We start from the raw sequence: 15,281 nt of genomic DNA, 5'->3' as shown, positions 1-15,281 counted from the left end.
CGGCAAACTACAAAGGCGGGCGCGAGGCTCGAAAACGTAGTTCCTGACTCTACAAGTGTCAGGCCTTAAAATAAAATAAATGTTGTCAACTAAAAATTTTGAATGTCATAGCTAGCTAGACATTATTTTCAATTGAAAAAAAATAATTATAAAGCATAATACTATAATCCTATGCTTAAAATGTATTTTCTTGTGGCCGCCTGACAGCAACCTGTAAATGTGGCGTGACAGTGAACGTGTTAATAAGTAAATGTTGTTCAAATTATGTCGTGTTTGATGTAGTTTTCATCAGAAAAATCTCATCAATATGTTAAGAAAAATTTCGGGATAAAAGAACGTAAAATTAAAAAAGTTGGTATTTAAATCGCTTGGTTGCCTCGACTCACGTTTCATCCTTATCTTTTATTCGCTGTCCTTGTCTACGTTCGGCAAACTACAAAGGCGGGCGCGAGGCTCGAAAACGTAGTCCCTGACTCTACAAGTGTCAGGTTTAGGTTCCTTGCGGACTGACATTTGTGGAGAATTTACTGTATATCGTTCGATGCAATTTCAACAAGTTCATTTATCCATTCATTCTTAATCTCTGATACTATTACACTTATGTATGCATTTATTTTTATGCAAATGGTCGTTATACTTGTAATAATCATCATTATTGTAGATGTTTTCATAATTTTGTTAAAAATACCAGGTCGTGACAGTTACCTGTACTGCTACTGTGTTGCAAGGTACAAGACTTTCGAAGATGTTCAGGAACCTCTGCTATCGCCAGACTGACGTCGGATGAAGAACTACAGGAATCCAATTGCGTCGAGTTTTTACGAGATGCACGTACAACTTCGATAGACTGTGACGATTGTCCAATCAAATTGTTGCCCTCTTCCCCTTGACTTTCAACCGACGACGTTACTCCAGATGACATTGGATGCTGTTGTGGTGTGCAATCCATGACGTGCTCTATACTCGGTCCTGAAGCCGTGTCCCACGGACAGACGTCGTCCATAGGGCGAGCCACCGTTTCGGACGTGCCAACATCCCTGACAACACGAACTTTATTATACGATTTAATTTTCACTTTTTCCTTCCAGCAAATGTTCACGACGTCTTGGTGTTTCTTCATGTGTCCGTAAATCATGCAATATAGAGTCATATTATACAACAGATAGGATGGATGGAACACGCTTTCGTAGATTACATGTTCGAAAGAATTGGAAAGGAATATCGTAATTGTTGTTCCTTTTTGTTTATACTGTTGAGGGGAGTCGAGACAATTACACGTTATTCGAAAAAGAAGAAAACGTCTTCTGAACGATTTAACAGGTGGGAAATGTACAATTCGGGAGAACTGAATTACTCCAAGGGCATGAATAATTGAAATCTGAAATTCGATAAGTACGTAGTTGCCTGTACGTGTACCATATCGCATTGAGCATATAAGAAAATCGAGTGTTCGACAAATGGTTTACGTAAAACGATCACGTGAAATTGATTACATAAGATATTTCAGTGGTATTTCAACGATATCGAATGACAAATTTTTCAATTAAACAAACAACATTTTCGATGTAGATCAATTTTAATCTCGATAGAAAAGAAAAAGGAACAATGATTAACTGTCCGAATGCAGAAAATGTTTGCCAAACACGCGTTGACGAAAAGAGATCAAACGGTGCTGATGAGGAAATGTATTTATACGACACATGGTAAAAGAGAATAGACGAATCAAGTAGTACATGTAATAATATGGTGGCGTCACATTAACAACAAAAGCGGAAAATTAAGAAAGAAAAGTAAACGATATGTACAAAAGATACAATACCGAGATTGAAATAGCTAAAATGCAGTAACGGAGGAGAGTTGTTAAAAAGGATAGTAAAAATGCGTCACCTTTCACACATCGAGAATAATATAGATTATGTTAGAGAACATTAAAAGTCTAGTATGTTTTGCATACAACATACGTAATGGTTTCTTAAAAGTGCTCAACAACACTTTGTAAAAACACAGCGAACGATAGGGTTTGTCAAAAATTGAAAACAAGTCTAGTGATTCGGTATTCGCATACTTATCCAAGGAAACTACGGAACTGTTTCGAGGACTTACTGAACGCTATGCGGAATAGGCCTCGTAGGAATCTTTACAAGTCGAGCCAGATCTCCCCTGAAAATACCGTACCGATAAAACCTATCTTTTCGACCAGTTATTATTACGCAACAGTTACGAGATTCGATTGTATCTCAGCTATATAAACTATAGTTTCTTTCTTTTGTGCTTTATTAATCACAAGTATCATGCGAGTAAGTTATCGAGAATAGGATAAAGACACCGGTTTCAGGTGTACATATGCGCCGCAGGCATACATATGTAGATCAAATTAGAGGCATTTTTCTAAACGGTTGACACTTTCCTAATTAAATTTTATTCCTTTTACTTTCACATCTTACAGATGTTAGCGATAGATGTTACAGATTTGACACTTAGTTAGTGTGAATTACATCGAGTCAACTTATTATGTTAGTCAACAATATGCAAATTGATTGCAAACTGATTACAAAGTACATAATATTGTAAAAATATACTTGGTCTTGATGTGCCTATTAATATGTACCGGCGTGTATGTAGGCATCAATTAAATTTACATTAGTGATATCCACTGGGACTTTTCAATACTCAGTCGTTTCTTATTTACTTCTGCATGATGTGTGCCATCGAAAGGTGTGAATTATTCTTTTACGTAAAAAGTTAAATACGTTACCGTTACATTTATCGAAGTGTAGAAATGCAGAGAATGAAATGTAAACAGAAAAGAGGCAAAAAAAATATGTGTATTCCCAGTGAATATCATCGGTTTGAAAAGTTATCAAACTGATCGTTTACCTGTATGGGATGTCAGCGAGGTTCGACTGACTGTGGGAATGGGGCACTCTAGGCGTTGAAGTTATCTCTCGAATACCACAAATAGCTAATTCATGAGCAGATCCGGAAAGGCTTCGATCGCTTCCTCTACGTTTAGTACCGCTGCCACTACATACACCGTGTTGCTGCAAAGTCGTTGGAGCCGAAGTCGAAGAAACTTTCTTCTTGGCTTGTCCGCCAAAGACGAAAAATCTGTAAAATAATATTCAAGAAATAATTACAATCGCAACTATTACAATTAAAGTAAGAGAAAGTGAATAAAAATGCACCTTTTTCTTTGCAAAGGTTGCACACCGGCAGCTAGAAGGTTTCGATACTGATCGGAGCGAATAAATCTTGGATAACAATCCTTTTTCAGAAGTAACGTATATACATGTTCAGCGGCGGAATCGAATGTAAATCGATTTGGATTTTTCATTTCTTGATGAATCTTTTCCATTGTCTTTCCGTCGATATTTATTTCGCAAGGAGCTCCAGGTGCCAGAAATTCTCTGAGCAAACGAAATTGATTATTCTGGTATCGTGCATCATCTGATTGCCGGCGATATAATCCAACGATAGACGACCAAATGATATTTCGTTGTACGTACTTGAAGATTTCGTTGACTTTGTCTGGTATTTGAGCTTGAAAGCTATGCCTTAAATCTTTAACCGCTAACCAAAATCGTATATTTTCATGGCTGTACTCTTTTCTCAAGTAATTTGTAAACTCTTGCAAACCTGCGAGACGTGATACGCAAAGTCAAAATAGAAATTTTTCTAATGTTAATTCACTTAAAAATTCTTTCGATTTTTCTTCCACTGTTCGCCTTAAAAGTTGAAATGAAATTAAAATGAAACAGAATAAGACAAAGAAGAAGCAGATGTGAAAGGAATTTCAATCGAACGTTTTAAGCAGAATTCGATAGAAGATAGCCGTTGGCAATTTATTCTATCTTAATATCTATAATAATATAGTACTGTAACGCACAACGAGGAAATGACAATAAACCATTCACCTGTAGGATCAGACATTAACTCTTCCATTGATAATGCCCAACGCTTGACGCGCTTCTCTGTAGGAACTTCCACCCTGCGGATAATAAATGGACCGAATGAAATTGTACCAACAGAAGTATCTTACAAGGAGAGCTTGTATACTTTACTGTAAAGCATATATATTTGCATGAAAGAAATGTTAATTACGATTGAAATACTAACAGAGGGCTGTTCAGCTGCCAATATGTTTGATCATCGGTGATCCATGGGTTGGAGGGTTGTGGCTGTATAAACATTGGATCGTATTCCATATATGTTTCGAAGTATGATTTCAAATTTTCAATTGCAGCCGAAACCTTTATTCTTGTACGTGTTAAACTGTTTTTCAATAGGGCCACCTATTAATAATCCAATAAAAATATATGTACCATTATTATAACAACGTACAGGGTATTTGGCAACAGTTGGTAGAAAATTTAAAGGGCGATTATACAAGTCAAAATAATACGAAAATGAAGAATATCAAAATTGCGTTTGAGACTTTGCTTTTCGGTAATTAACGTTTAAAAATACCCCTGTGACCAAGCAAACCACCCCATATACCAACGAATGTAGGGTGGGTTGAAGACACAAGGGGTACAATAATCCTCGAAACAAACAACACATGGCTGGCAGCTAACTTTTCTTCAGAACAACCTAGGTGCATTTTGGAAAGTTCTTCAAATGTATATTTCATTGCACGCTGTAATAAAACTCAGCGTACACACACAATACGCACCGAAAGCCAATCAATATACACTACAATATTCACATACACACGCTCAAAATGACAAAGAAAACTGGGAGTATTAAAGCTGCTACACTAAAGCATAATAAATTAAATTTAACTGATTGTGCTAAACTAAAACTAATTAACTTATTATTATATAACTATAAAGTACTGTATAACAAAAAGAAAGAGATTAAAATAAGTGCTACGCTCGCTTGTCGCACTCTTCAAACGTTTCGTTTTCTGCCCATCCAAAATTTCCAACCTTGCAATGGTCCCCAGACGCATCTAGTGAACACCGTGTCCATTTTCTCCATTGCCATATCTTTCTTTAAAGACGCTTTTAAAAGCGTACTTCCAGATATTGCGACTGTTCTTTGTCAACTTTGAGTTATAGGTACGTAGGAAACAAAAACATTGGGAAAGGTTGTCGGATGTCGTAAATTTTGTTTTCGGAATAAACATTGAAGAGAATACACATTTGAAGAACTTTCCAAAATGCACCTGTGTTGTGGTGAAGCAAATAGTAGCGCTGCAAAAGTCAGTTTACTGCACCGAATGTCACCGCCCTTTTCTCTACGACTTGTACGAGATAAGCTGTCAGCATTGGCTGGTTCGGAGGATACCTCCGTGTCCTGATGTGTCTTACATTCGTTGGTGCAGAGAAGTCCGCTCAACCATTGTGACATTTTTGAATGTTAATAACTAAAAAACGTCTTATTTTGATTTATTTAAAATGTTAATTACTCCTAAAATTTGTCACCAACTGTTGCCCAACACCCTCTATATACGTATTAATATAATGATTTAGCGTACAACTTTAATTAACTGAAAATCATTTCCCTTTCCCTATCCTCCCTCCCCGTGTGTGTGTGTGTGTGTGTGATTAATGGGTGATTCTACATGATAAAATAAAACGAAAATGAAGAATAACAAAGTCGTAATTAGAATTTTTCAATTTTTATCTCATCTAATCTAATTTAAAAGCACTTTATCGTAAACCGGTCATCGTAGGGCAATTCAGTAGATCGTGGTAAAATTACCCTAAAAAATAATGATGCACAATTTGTAAGAGCTTCTACGACGTCAAATTTGCGTCATTGGTTTTCACAATGATCGTCTACTGGCCTACTTTGTCGCAACTGGTGTACGGCAGATTCTTGAGAAGATATTTTAAACGGATATAGCTGGTAAATTTGAATAAATCCTTACTTTTTATTTTCGTTTTATTTTGTCATGCAGAATTTCCCGTTAAAGCTTCTTTTTCATACGTCACCAAAAAGCCTGTATAAATGATACATAAAACATTTTTCATTGATCCTTTTAATTGAGCAATTTGTACGGTACGATTGCGATATTTTCAACACGTTACGGTGAATTAACATAGTACTTGTTAATATTACTGAAACAGAGAGAGAGGGCGGCGGGAGGGAGAGAGGAAGAGAGCTAAAGGAAGAAATTTACCTCGCGCTGCAGGTCGGTTAAAGTACGTTTACGTGACGGAGGACGCGAAAGTCCAGGACGAAAACGTGTAGGTACGGGTGCTACTTCAAGACTACTGAGGCAACCAGGTGGTGGCCTATACACTCTCCAAAATGCTCGCTCCTGTGAATCGCTCACTATCTTGTCCCCTTTTTTTCGTTCCTTCGATAAGCGTACCTGGACCCACAAAATTAACAACATTTCAAGAAGATGCGTGCTCGAATGTGCCAGACTCCGACTACATGTCAAGTAAACAAATGAATGAAAATATAATTTAACGGAATAATTATTCCCAAAACTGCTTTAAAAATCTACTACCGTTTTACTCTCAATTCGTTAAACGTTTCATTATAGGCATATGCGTAATACAATTTGAATTCATTCCTTGAATTAATCAATCAATTAGGTCCAACTAATTTTCAGTTTCATACTTACAAGGCACTATTCTCAAGTGATAATAGCTGGCATAATAATTTTACAAAAGTTTGGCTTAAGCTGTGGCTTAAAAAAATATTAGTCATTTCATCCGCAATCCTCTACACCGAATGAGTGAAAATTTCTCTGAAAATTACAATTAATAAACCTATTTGATCTAACATCGTGTAAACTATTAGAAATAAAGAAATAGTGTGAATAAACGGGTTTTTAAAAATTTTTGAACATCGAATTCAGCTGTGTAGGCAGATATAAAGAAAGACGATTTATGCCTGCAAAAATTCATTAAAAACCATTGCTTTTTCGTTCATTTTTCTCATATAACGTTTACGCATTTTTACGCATAAAATTAGACTTTTACGCGAAAATAACATTTTTACAACATACAGTAGTAGTAAATACCAAAACACAAGATACTCCTGATAATTAAGAATTTTGATATTTTGTGAAATATTTATATTTGAAGAAACTTTAAATTTGTACGTATTTATCATTTCTATTACGAGTATGCGTCATGGAACGAATGCACCTGACTGAAAGAAAACTTCAAGCACAATTAACTTTTCCAATATACTTTTATTATTGCTCAGTTCTTTAATTTTCTACCTACTACTTCTAATTTCTTTCTTTATCATTAATTTTCACTACTTTAAATTTCTGGAAAGTTATTCTCACTCGTTCAATGAAGAAATCAACAGGTTATTCCCTCTGCATTATGTAATTTAGTCAAAATCGGAGATTAATCAGTTCGATGATTGTTAGTTCTCGGCATCAGCTAACAATGAATTTGAACGAATGTGTATGAGAATAAACTGTCGAAATGATTAATTATTCACCTGTTCTTCGGCTTGAAGTTGTATAATATCCCATTTGTTCTGCAAATTCCTACGTAGGCTGTTTAAAGCTTCCTAAGGAAATAAATTATTTACTAAAATGACGGAGATACACGTGTCAGCTGTTCCAAATGAAACTATTCAAATGTACATACGATTTCATAATCTTCAAGAGCATGGCGTTGCTTGTTTCTTAGAGTTCTCTTAGATAGATAAATAGCATACTCCACATTATCAGGGGTTCTACGCTGCCATGGCCAATAACATGGTGTCTATTTGTTAAATAAAAAATGATCTATTAATAATTTAAAGGGTAAGCGTTATTATACGAACAATATTTCAACTCTTTTTTATATCTATAAAACATTGCATTCTGTTGAAAAAGTTCATTAACATACTACTGGTAACGTCTGAATTATTATACGCATATGTACACTGAACTCTCTCTTTTACACACTTCTTTCGATTTTTCTATCGATTGGTTCAAATCGGTGTGGCGGATTAATATTTGCCAGCATATTGTATTAAAATTGTGAATTAGTATGCATGCTTATTACATATTTAAAATAGCTTGACGAAAGATAATAATCAATTTATTTATTCAATTGAAATATTTTTACAAACATATATCTACTTATACAGGGCTATCCAAATTACTAGCTATCACATCTTCCAACAGCGTTATCGTCACATGATAATCACTTTCTATCGTACTGAGAGCCGATCTCTCGGTATTGTATATCGAGAGTTTGTTTAAGCGTTGAGTGCGATACGGGACTGCGTGAAGGCACTTGGGACATAGACCAGACGGCGGGTCATAAAAATGGGAAAATACCCATCGCCGGCGAAAACTATGCCTGCAGTCAGTCACAGCCGAAACATAGTACGATACACACCCTCTTCTTTAACCGTAGTTTTATATATCCTCGACCGCTCCGCCTTTTTGCTAAGCTTAAGATCCCTACACTTTCTTTAGGGCCAAATTGAACAATATGAACGTGGACGATATCTGGTTCCAACGGTGCCACATACCACACATCAAAGGAAACAGTTGCTCTGCTGAAGGAAATGTTTAATGGACGCGTAATTTCACGAGGAGGAGACATCAATTGGACATCAATTGGCCACCAAGATCGTGTGATTTAACACCGTTAGACTATTTTCTATGGGGATTCTTGAAAAGTAAAGTCTACGCTAATAATCCAAAGACTATTGACGAGCTGAAAAACAATATCACAGCCGCCATTGATGAAACTGAATTTCAGTTATGTGAAAATGTAATGAAGAAAAGCCGAGGAGGACACTTGAATGATATTGTCTTTCATAATTAATGTCATAAAGCAGACTTTGCAAAGAAACCATACAAATCTCAAATACTTTGCGTTTCATTTCAATTTGAAGACGTGACACTCAATTTGGATAACCCTGTATAATGTATTTCGCACTTCTGGAATTTTTTCCAAATTTAAAATCAATGTTTCATACATCGTAACCATTTGTTAGCATTCGATATCAATCTTTCTACGGATGAACTTGTTGCTAGAAGAAAAAAATCAAAGATTTCCGAGTACTTAGGGCTCCCGTCCCGTTGACGCTAATGCATTGCGTATTATTCTGTATACATGAAATATATAACAAGTTTTCGATAAACGAGTTTTCAAAGTAGGCCATTCTGAATTAAATGCTGTACAGGGTGAGCCGCCTAACGTAATCATCTTAAATTATTCTGTTGTTAGTGGACCGATCGAATTTTCTTTTACGTCGCACAATATGATTCAAAGAGGCCTTTAAGGTGATTATATTATAATACATTTTTCAGGTCACCTTCAATCTTTTATAGATAAACCTATCATTTTTTGACGCCTATATTTTAGCACATTTGATTGTATTTATAATAGTGTTTATATGGAGATGCTGTTTTGTAATGGATCGATGTTCTTAAAATGAGGTGACTTTTTAGTTAAAATGAATGAAAACGAGACCTATAAATATGACAGCGAAACGAATACTTAAGCACTGATATCGCAAAGCTACTGTGGGTGTATTCAAAATAATTATTGTTTTCTTGTACCTAAAGGTAAATTATAATTTTATACGTATAAAGTGTAAATTTTGGAAATTACATTGAGTTGAAAAACTTGCTTTTGCGAGATTAAAGGAGGGGAAGGGGCACGCTAAAGCGTGTAAGTGTTAATTCGCTTACACACCCCGAAACGATAATCACTAATATTGATGAAGCTTTGGTCACTGGTAGTATTCAAAAACCATTTTCACACGTAGGAAACGACATAATTAATAGATACTCGTATGTTAATAGTTAATTATGCAAAAGTTCAAGTGTCTTAAAGTCATAGTAAAAAATGTAAAAAAAAGTCAAACGCGGCGAATTGAAAAAATGGTACCTAGTATGGAATACCTAGGAAAGTAAAGAAATCTCAAGAACTTTATTTTTACTACGAAAAATGAATGTATATATAAATAAAAAAGACATATAAACAAATATATCCCATTTTTTTGGAACCTTGTCCCAAGATTTTCTTTTAATTTTTAGTGCTACAACTTCCATCTATTGTATAAACAATAATAATAATAGCATAAAACTATGTGATATATTGTAGTACAATAATACGATGTACTTATAATGGTAAAAATATAATATTCATATGGAACACGTTACACTTAACGTGTTAATACCATATGGGTACATATGTATAGTCCGACAAACCTAAAGTGAAGTCTCTGACGTCACAGTCTGGCCAGATGAAGGCAAAATAGGCGGGTCAAGCCATCCCCACTACTCTTACACTGCAGGCGCTTGAGGGGAAGTTGCGCTGTAGGTAATTGGTTTAGACATATGAATTTCAGTCAGCTGTCGATAATGTGGCACGCTGTTAAAAGAACGGAAAACTAAAAATTATTTGGTCACCTTGTCCTCTTTTCTACGTTGGCGCGTAAGACATATTTAATAGCGCAGACGTTAATTTCTAAGCGACTCATACACAATAAATTGTTATTGTAAAGGAAGCCTCAGGAGAAGTATCAATACTTTTTAACAGTTAGAAAACAAAAGGAAATATTTTTTTGCTATTCCTGAATAATAAAAGTAGATTTCGGTGCATTAAAAAATTGCTTAAGAAGCTAAAAATTTCTGGCTGCAATGAAAAATAGCGTGCCACCACAGGCCGACAGCCACTTTTTATAGCCAATAAAAACCATCAAACAGCCACTATTTAATGTTAAAGTTTTGACAAATTTAACAAAATCAGACGACATGTCGTCACTTTAACCGTAATATTTCGGCGTTGGGCTCATTTCATAGCAATAAACATAGCAATAATCGCTGCTAAAGTTTCAGACACTGTTCCCACTCATAGAATAATTTGGAAAAAACACCATTGGATTGCTTGAATTTTAACCTGTAAAATAAGCTTATCGAAATAATAGACAAATTTTTGGAACATGGGATAAAAAAATAAAGTTTACCATGATGCACGTCGTTTGACGTCGTGCAGGCATCTGTTCGCCTGTTTATGGTGTCTGCGCGACATAAACTTAATTTTTTTTCGAGCGCTTGAAAATATCATTCCGGTGAATTATCGACTGCTCGAACGAGACCCGATCGTCATCTATTGTTCATAGAAGAGTAAGTGCGATAGCCTTATTCTATCCCTATTGGCTGACTATAAGGGAAGACCTAAGAGTAACTGCGATAGCCTTATTCTATCTTTATTGGCTTACTAACAGCGAGCCGTCGCAAGTTCCCCTACATCTCCCACTTCTAGGCCCTAAGTCCCGCCTGAGACCTCACTTTAGGTTTGTCGGACAGTACGTATTTCGAGGGAAGAAAAAAAATTTAACGGTAAAGACTCAATGTTTAATGATAAATCATGCGAAAGTAATATTTTTTTACCTTATCTTCACTAAAAAATTTCACTATTTAACTCGCCTCTCAAAAACTTTTATACGCTGTCGAACAACAATCAACTTCGCATTTAACGACAGATTTGTAACTAAAGCTCTTTGACTATGATTGTCTTGTGTTTTTAATGAAATATTTTCTTACTTATTTTCCGAAATATTGTGATGTTCCGTATTAGGTACAGTTATCCTATTTTTCTTTTGTCGGCAATCCTCTACACTAAAGGGGTAAAAGTCGCCCTCAAAGATGACGGTAATGAACATATTCAGTCAAAATTATTTAGTACTTTTTATTTCTGAAATTTGTTGAAAAATACAAAATTCGTCAATTTACACTATTCCTCTATCCCTAATAATTTTCGAGATATTAGACTAAGAGGTCGACAGTGCGTAACGGCTCTAAATGCATTTACTACCTCCAACTTTTAGGACTACATACTTTGGTCCCTTCATTGTGAATGATTGTGGATATAAACAAATAAGTGTCGAATATTTTTTTGAGAACTAATATATATTAAAGTTTCATCAAAATCGGTGATTATCACTTTGGGGTGTTCCCTTATTACTGAAGATTTTCTTCAAATTTTCTAAATGCATATTTCCTTCAGCGTTGAACTGGTGGAAGTTTCTTGAAATTACTGTCTAAATCTTCAAATCTAACTTCGATGGAATTTTTGTTTTTTGATAAGAGTATGCTAAGGAGGGAGTTTTTACTTGTTATAAGTGTGGAAGATATGTAGGAAAGAATTTCTAATGCATTTAAAGACATCAATTTGAAAATGCTTCCGGTTGTAAACGACAACTTCCAGAGGTGTATTCAAGTAGATACTTCACATCAAAAGAACATAAAAAAATTTTGTGTTTCCACATTTTTCAATACAATCATTCAACATAAGGAGATCGTTGAACTGGTCTCATTACGCTCTATCATTCCATAGAATCAAATGTACCATGTACCATTTAACAATATTCCAACTGACCCTCAAATGACCTTAATGCCTCCATTAAGTGAATTTACACCTCCATGCTTTAGTGTTCCTCTTCACCAGTTTTAATTTCCCAAGAGCAAGTTTTCCAATTCAACGTACTTTTCGAAATATGAGCATTTATAGATTAAAATCAGTCATCTGTACATATAATGTAACATTTTACAGTTCCTCACGATTTCCAACTTCGTGAAAATAAACTAAATATTTGCTTTTTTACTTTTGAAAAATAGAAATGCAGCGCATATGGTGATCTAAGAAGTGAATTTATTGGAGCTTCATCCCTGCGTCCTATCTATCGATTTAAATAGTAAACATTCATTTGGAGATCTAGTTAGCTTCGCTATGCGAATAGTACCAATCTTTGTGGACGTATTTCCATTTGACACCATATTCAATTACCTTCTTTAACGAAAATGGAGATTATTGAACAGACCAGTTGAAACACAGAATAACAGAAACTTAAAGATGATAGTTTAAATTTTCGTTATTACTGTCACATCTGAACTCTTCTTAAATATACAAATGTGTATCGTTTATCCCAGTAATCCATAGACAGTCCATAAGATCTATAAAATATACTGACGTATTAATTCAGAATGGCTTCTTGAATAGGCTCGACATATTTATCGAATACTTCACAAAGCAGCATACAAATATCGTACATATACACCTATCCATATACATAGATACATTATTTTACGCAGTTACTCGATTCTCAGACATAATAAGACAAATACGGTACCTGAAATCTATACAGAGAACTATCATCCTTTACGGTGAGTGTCTTGGAGTCATTCACCGGGAAGAAGTAGCCATACTGGCAGAGTTGATTGGCAATATGGACCGCCTCTACTGTCAACATAACAATTTACTTTCATATCTGCCAAAATCGTTGTATTTCACAGATGGCAACTAATCACGTGCAACTTTTCTCTAGTCTCTGCCACATTGCACGTACGTCGCGTGACGGGTAACAATTAACACACAACCAGTGATTCGGAGCGAATATTTGGTGTAGCGCATGCTTTTCCAACATAAAAAGGCTACATCATTGAACAAATTGACTTATTTTTCTTCCTCAAATCCCTCTAAAGAGGAGTCTTTGTAGCAAACAAGTAATGGGCTTAAGCGGGTTTGATCGTATCCTTTTGTGTTGCCTCTGACGGTCAAAATTCAACGAAAAGGCAGTAAGTACAAAAAGTGATAAGAAATTTTCAAGGGTGATTCTGCGGGACCAAATAAAAGGAAGATTAAAAGTGATAAAATTGCGATTGCGATTTTCTTTTTTAATTATTAACACTTAAGAAGTCTCCGAGCCTTGGCAATGTCATACCGTGAGCTACAAAGTAGATACATACTATGCAGAGCTGCAAAGATTTGTTGCGAAAGGAATAGGGGTCTGATTGGGTCATATCCCCATAAGTCCACCTTCTCTAACATAATAATAGAAATAGGGCACACGTATTGTCATTTTTAGTCGAACGCGACAACATTGACGAACCGGATCATATAGCACCGCGTAGCGGAATATTCGGGCGGTGCAAGTGAAATACTCCTCTTGCCCCTGTGCTGTCCAGCGAGAAATATTTCCACCTCTACATAGAATACTATGCAGAGCTACAAAGATTGCGCCCAGGACGGCACAGGAGCCCTCCTCCGAGGTCAGGGCGCAAGTCGAGGCGCGGGAAGGGCTGCGGAAGTCATACAAAGTTTCCGCGGCCCTCCCCAGCACACTTGGCGAGGATCACTCCCCGGGGGAGGAAGGCGGGGTGTCTTTGGAAGATTTCCCCCGCGTCAAAAAAAAAAAGGACGGCACAGGGGCAAGGAGAGTAAGCCGCACGCTCCGCCTTTGTGCTCACGTTCACGCGATGTACTAGTAGATGTGACCGTTTCGGCCAATAATAAAAATGCCTCTGATCCAACTTTATGAGTGTCTCAATACAACCAATGAAACCATCATTCCTTCCACGCGCAATCCTTCCAGCTCTGCTAGTACTTATAAAGGAACATCCCGGAGTGCTGATTCCGTTCAATGTGGAAGAGAGCAGATAAAAAAAAGTACTTGTCAAATATTTTTCTGAAATTTATCACATATTCAAATTTCAGAAGAATTGGGAATGTTCACTTGTCAGATCAGTAGGTGAGGTTGTAATAATTGTCACCTCATAAAAGCTCTGATAAAATCTTCATCAGTATGCTCAGGAAGATTTTAGGTGATTATTGAGAAATTTCTGTGACTGAAAAGAGCGCCTCAATCATAATTCTATTATTCTTGATTTTCATTTTATTTTGTCATGTAGAATTATCAATTAAAAGCTCTCCGCTACCATTTAAACGTTGCCGAATATTTTTCATGTATAAAATTATTACAACGAAAATAATGTGTAATGGAAAAAATGCACCATTGAAATATTATATCAAAATAGTTGCAACAAAATGTATGATAATGGTAATAGTTTAGTATGAATGTACAAGGTGTTAAGAAAACCAGGATTAGGGAATGTAGATTACTCAGCATAATGAGCAACAAATTTTTAGGTAATTGTTGCATTGCAATCAATTTCTAAGGATTTATGAGTCATAAATATTTTAATGCGATAACATGTTTGTGTATAACTACAATATGTTCAGTAACTGTTAATGAAAACATTAAAAAGAAATTGATTGTAGTGAAATATTTGTAAAGAAATTCTGTCAGTGTACAGATTTGTAGGAGTTGAGGAACAATTTGAGGGACCAAGCGGTACTGAATCCGCGACCTCCGGCCGGGCAAGGCAAGACGACTCTGCACGCCTATGCGACAAGGCGTCCCCTCTTGGCTTTCCTCACCGCTATTGCTCATTTTGATGGGTATGGAGGTCCCCGATCCCACATTTGGCCATCCCTGCGCTGCATTCGCTCCCGAATGTCCTTAAGCGAACATCAAAACTTTCTCTCTATCACTATCCTTCTCAAAACATT

The 15,281-nt window shown here is 35.9% G+C and overlaps 1 protein-coding gene across 1 annotated transcript in view; it reads right to left on the bottom strand.

Annotated features, from left to right (window-relative positions):
* Positions 1–15,281, bottom strand: part of LOC108573056 (regulator of G-protein signaling 9) — a 32,107-nt gene that overhangs the window by 4,384 nt on the left and 12,442 nt on the right. Inside the window, exons 5-15 of the mRNA XM_017935418.1 lie at positions 13,063–13,172; positions 7,569–7,685; positions 7,417–7,488; positions 6,128–6,322; positions 4,117–4,292; positions 3,915–3,988; positions 3,507–3,636; positions 3,186–3,407; positions 2,878–3,108; positions 2,104–2,160; positions 706–1,037 (exon numbers count right to left, since the gene is read on the bottom strand). Coding sequence (XP_017790907.1) covers positions 706–1,037; positions 2,104–2,160; positions 2,878–3,108; positions 3,186–3,407; positions 3,507–3,636; positions 3,915–3,988; positions 4,117–4,292; positions 6,128–6,322; positions 7,417–7,488; positions 7,569–7,685; positions 13,063–13,172 — 1,716 coding nt within the window. The remainder of the gene's footprint in view (positions 1–705; positions 1,038–2,103; positions 2,161–2,877; positions 3,109–3,185; positions 3,408–3,506; positions 3,637–3,914; positions 3,989–4,116; positions 4,293–6,127; positions 6,323–7,416; positions 7,489–7,568; positions 7,686–13,062; positions 13,173–15,281) is intronic.

This window comes from Habropoda laboriosa, unplaced genomic scaffold (assembly GCF_001263275.1).
Source record: "Habropoda laboriosa isolate 0110345459 unplaced genomic scaffold, ASM126327v1 scaffold89, whole genome shotgun sequence".
In the NCBI taxonomy this organism is placed as follows: domain Eukaryota; kingdom Metazoa; phylum Arthropoda; class Insecta; order Hymenoptera; family Apidae; genus Habropoda; species Habropoda laboriosa.
This window is presented reverse-complemented; position numbering and strand designations above follow the sequence as displayed.